This window comes from Porites lutea, chromosome 5, assembly GCF_958299795.1.
Source record: "Porites lutea chromosome 5, jaPorLute2.1, whole genome shotgun sequence".
Classification (NCBI taxonomy): domain Eukaryota; kingdom Metazoa; phylum Cnidaria; class Anthozoa; order Scleractinia; family Poritidae; genus Porites; species Porites lutea.
Genome location: NC_133205.1, coordinates 19,802,878 through 19,807,746, shown reverse-complemented (window position 1 = coordinate 19,807,746; position 4,869 = coordinate 19,802,878). Strand labels below are relative to the sequence as shown.

The 4,869-nt window shown below is 36.4% G+C and overlaps 1 protein-coding gene across 1 annotated transcript in view; it reads right to left on the bottom strand.

Moving 5' to 3' along the window:
* The window catches only part of LOC140938045 (CUB and peptidase domain-containing protein 1-like), an 18,618-nt gene extending 14,184 nt beyond the window's left edge, over positions 1–4,434 (bottom strand). The window contains exons 1-3 of the mRNA XM_073387589.1: positions 4,371–4,434; positions 3,416–3,566; positions 792–967 (exon numbers count right to left, since the gene is read on the bottom strand). Coding sequence (XP_073243690.1) covers positions 792–967; positions 3,416–3,566; positions 4,371–4,434 — 391 coding nt within the window. The remainder of the gene's footprint in view (positions 1–791; positions 968–3,415; positions 3,567–4,370) is intronic.
* Between the last annotated feature and the right edge of the window lie 435 nt (positions 4,435–4,869).

Below are 4,869 nucleotides of genomic sequence, written 5' to 3'. Positions count from 1 at the left end.
TTGGGCTTACTCCCCCTTCGAGGAGCAGGCACAGGCTTTGTTGGCGTACTACTGCCACTTCCACTCATTTTTGATCCTCCACTTTATATACTATGTTTCACAGAGAAGCAATGCTAATGCTAGGTGTTTTTTTCTCTTGCCTCACACGCCTTATGGGCGTGTGAGGCTCGCGCGCTTCGCGCTTAAGACTCTTACGCCACGCTTTACCGATTTCTTTACTGATTTTGAGAAAAAAAAAGACGACTGTTTTGCAGTCTACTGGAAAGAACTTTCTCTTGGAGAAAGACGTATAATGCGGTCAAACGAACGTGTCTTAGATATCAGTGCTATGCAGTAAAATCTCAGTACCATCTTGTTCAATCCCCGATATCAGGATCTTAATCTTGAGAGCACAGTTTTAAAAACAAAATTTTGCGAAGTCGTTAATAAATACTGCACTACAGCATAACCCAGAATGAAAGATTGTATAGTGTTCCTAGTCAGACTTAGAGTTTGTTTAACAGCAAAAAAAGGCTGAAATTACCTCTAATTTTGCATGTTTTATCAATATTAGTTGTATTACGGTGAAAGGTTTGAACCCAGGAGTCATTTCAAAAGTGGGTTGAGTTTAATCGTCCGGGTGAACGTAGTAGTTGTTTATCAGTTTTCTAAAAAGTCCCGCGCACCTCACCTTGACCTCTAAACATCAACTTTGACATCTTACCTGAATGGCAACTTACTTATATTCTTTATTTTATTTTATTTCATTTTATTTACTTTTTATGAAAGAATCCCTTCTTATTTGAACATACCATTTTCAGTAAATAATATCGTGAGCTGGAATCCCTGGTATTGATCAGAACCATCAGAGCTGAATGTTATTAATGCGTAGTTTCCATTTACCAAAACTACCTCCCCACTAAGTTCGCGCCCACAATATGTACCAAGTATTCCGTTGTTATCATCTACAATCCTCAAATAATCATACCTAGAAGGGAAAAAAATATGTTTTTTACCTTTCAAGGGCGGTTAAATTCTTAGAAATAACCCTAACCGCCAAGAGAATATAAAAGCCGTTTATGTTCTCCAGCCTCAACTAATTGCGAGTCGTTCTTTATTGTGGAGTTAACGAAACTCTAAACGTTTCTGCGGAATATCAAGCCGCCGATCAAATTCTTTTATTTTATGTTGCACTTGAGTCACTCTAGACTAGAAAGTTTAACGTGCCAGTGTGCAAGACTGATCGTCTTAAAAAATCTTATTGTTAGCCATAGCCTAAGAATGTAAATAAATTTGTTTAAATATGTATATTTTACTAACACAAGGTTATCCTAAGTGAAATGTTTTTGTTAGATTTGTACATTTTTTATAGTTTTTTAAATCCATTTTAACTATAACTTGTATATTATACACGTAATTCAGTCTTCGGACTGCGAGGTGTTTCTTTTTTTAATAAACGATTTATCTATCTATCTATCTATCTATCTATCTATCTATCTATCTATCTATCTATCTATCTATCTATCTATCTATCTATCTATCTATCTATCTATCTATCTATCTATCTATCTATCTATCTATCTATCTATCTATCTATCTATCTATCTATCTATCTATCTATCTATCTATCTATCTATCTATCTATCTATCTATCTATCTATCTATCTATCTATCTATCTATCTATCTATCTATCTATCTATCTATCTATCTATCTATCTATCTATCTATCTATCTATCTATCTATCTATCTATCTATCTATCTATCTATCTATCACTCCCGAGCAGTCGAATTGCCGCAGTCTACAAATGGCAATTAACGTTAAACAAAAGGCTTTTATGTTCTCTTGCTTTCGACCTACTTACAGATGACAAAAGCCCTTAAAAGGGATTTCATTCATCTCAACTCACGTAAAAGCCTTGAGGCGTGAAATCTTAATTTGATTTTAAAAAAGCTATGGCATTTTCCAGATCGAAAACCATATCATTGGTCAGATCTCGGTTTAGCCAATGAGAAGTCTCTACACCTTTTGAGCCTATCTACGAGCACCAGCAACGGACATTCGATTTTGTAAATAATGGTTTGAATTTTCTTCATTAGGCTGCGAAACAGCCGACTTCCATCGCTCTCTGCAGCTAGGAACATTTCGAGAGAGAGCCGTCTGCGCCGAAACATGCAACAGAAATACCATACTGATGAAGTAAAAGCTGTCAGCGGGTCAATGAATAATCAATGCACTGTGTAGGCAGTTTTTAGGAGAAGAAAGAATCGAAGAAATCGTAGAAATTATATTTTTTTCGGAAGTAATATCTCAAAAAATATCATGGTTTTTATATAAGTTACTCTACTTCAATTTTTTATCCGAGAGCAAATGACACATTTGGGACCCCATTTGGGGGGTGGTTTGGCTCCACTTGATCTATCAGTGCGGGAAGCGGTTCGTTAAAATCTTGCTATGGCGTTAAATTGTGCTTAATGTTGGCAGAAAACGCTGTGTTATGTCAAAGGAATTATGATGGCTGTTTGTGTTATTTCTTTTACTTAATAATTACTATTTCTTTCCAAATCAGCATTCAAAGTTTTGTTGATTTTCAGCCTTGAAGTAAGCCGTGCAACGCGAGCGTTGGATGGGGTGAACCAAAATTGTCTAAAAAATTCGAGCGTTTTAAAAATACAGTCCAGAGGTTTGGGGCCGTTAAGTGCAGGTACATGAAAGTCTTTCAACGCACAAGAAATAAGTGAAATCTATTTTTCACGCCATATCGACCAGACCGCTAATTTACTGGCAGATACTCTTTAATTCTTTTAAGAATTAAAGAGTTTCTTAAAAGAATTAAAGAGTACCAGTGTGTTTTACATTCTTCTTCGTGTTATCAGTTTCTAAAGTTAGGTCCATCTTTATTTTAAAATTAGAGGGCTATTCTCATTGGCCGGTGTTTTTCCCCGTCGAGATATACTTACCTGCCAGCCTGGGTCTTGAGAAGCCTGATTTTGTCTCATTTCTAGGCCTAATATCACAGATCCGCAAACTTGCAGCGTACAAGCCGAACGTCCGAATGCGTGAGTATGTTTTGACCAGCAAAAATGTTACGTTTTAGAGTAACAAGTATCACTTTAAGTTATATAAGTTCCTAGTGTACTCTTACCAAAGCTGAATCAGTTGAGTGGTTTTCTATTGTTTGTCATCAGTAACGTTAACTTTATTGTAAATGGTAAAAGTGAATCTGTACCAGATTCCCTTTCCCTTTTCTTGATGTTTATTGTTCATTACTTCTACAAAAAAGTGCATTGTTTCACGCCAGTTTTATCTATAAGAATTGCTTTGAGCTGTTTTTACCTGCTATTTTTTTTAATTTTGAGATATTCTCAACTTGAATCTGAAGTTTGCCGTTTGTCGTAAACGTGACTCTAAAGCTGTCTATTGTTAAACTACTTACCAGCATGACCATTCCAGGGAAAAATTTGAAAAACTGATTTTCAGCGCCTTTCCGGATGGAATGGAAACGTTGTACACACAGTACATGTTATTTGGGTATGGTGTTGGAAATCCAGGACTTGTCAAGGTGTTGTTTACCACAGAACCACATCCTATAAAAATAAGATTGTAATTTTACGCGTAGACTTGCGTTCTCTTAATCAATTAAGAACTTAAGGGTCCCACCCTCAATGTTCTTTTTTCTACGTTCTTTGCTTTTTCAAAAGTTTTAGATGACATAACAAACTAAACGAATTTCCTAAATCCCCACTTTTTTCCCACTGGTTTAAAAATGCAATGTCACAAACTTACAGGATATTACCTGAAATCAAATCTGACTTGAGGTGATTGAGTTTTTGAACACGATAGGTGGATCACGTAAATTGCCAAAAAAAAAACTTAGAGAAGAAAAGTTGCGCGCAGATGTTTGGTTTCTGTTTTCTCCATGTCAGCTGATTGGGTGGACAGACAGGAGAAAAATAGGGGCGTATAGTATATTCTGCGCGATAAAAATACATGTGAACCCCCATAAGAGAGCACAAAAAATGCAGACTCAATGGCCGCTTAAGGAGATGTCCGAACACAACTTTTTTCATGGAAGATAAGTTATTGCAAGTGTGTAGTTCCATTTTTGGGAAAGTTCTCCGTATATTCCTATTAGCATAGTACACACTGCCAAAATAGAGATCATACAATGCTTGAAGGACCATTAAGTGGTCGCTTACAAGAGGTTAAAACCAATGAAATTCATTAAACCGTAAGACCCAAATAGTGTGGTCGCAGTCGCTTACAGGAGGTGGTCGTTTACTAGAGGTACCAGCTGTAAGGCTTTCACTGGAAAAGTTTTGGTGTTTTTGTTAGATGGTCGCTTACGAAAGGCAGTCACTCACATAGGTTGGACTGTACAATATACTCACCTGGATCAGCACTCTGAGCTGAACTGTAACACAGCATCAGCGACAGCACAAATACAAACTTCATCCTCCTGTTTAAGTAAAACGTGATGTTAAAGAGTATTCATAAGGCCGCGGTGGAGGAGGATAAGTAGAATCAATGAGTTTCCCTGTAGCAATTGTTGAATAAAATAATTATTAACTCTTCTTTCCCTTTTTTAATAACTTCGAGGAAAACAATCAGGGGCACCCAACGACGGTTTCCTTCAATATACGTTGAAAAAACTTTTTACTAGGCTATCCAGAGTACTTTTAGATCTCTAGAAATGCATTCTAAGCAGCGTTACAAAATTTTTGTCTGTTCGGTCATCCTAGGGGAACTTAAGTCTTTTGGAAATTACAAAGGCTTCAGTATTTTTTCCGAAAATTTTAGGCTTAATTTAACGTTTTACGAAAGTAAGAATTTTTCTGATTCCTCTCTCCATCACATTTTAAAATCAGAAAATTTTAGGTTTCGTTTTTC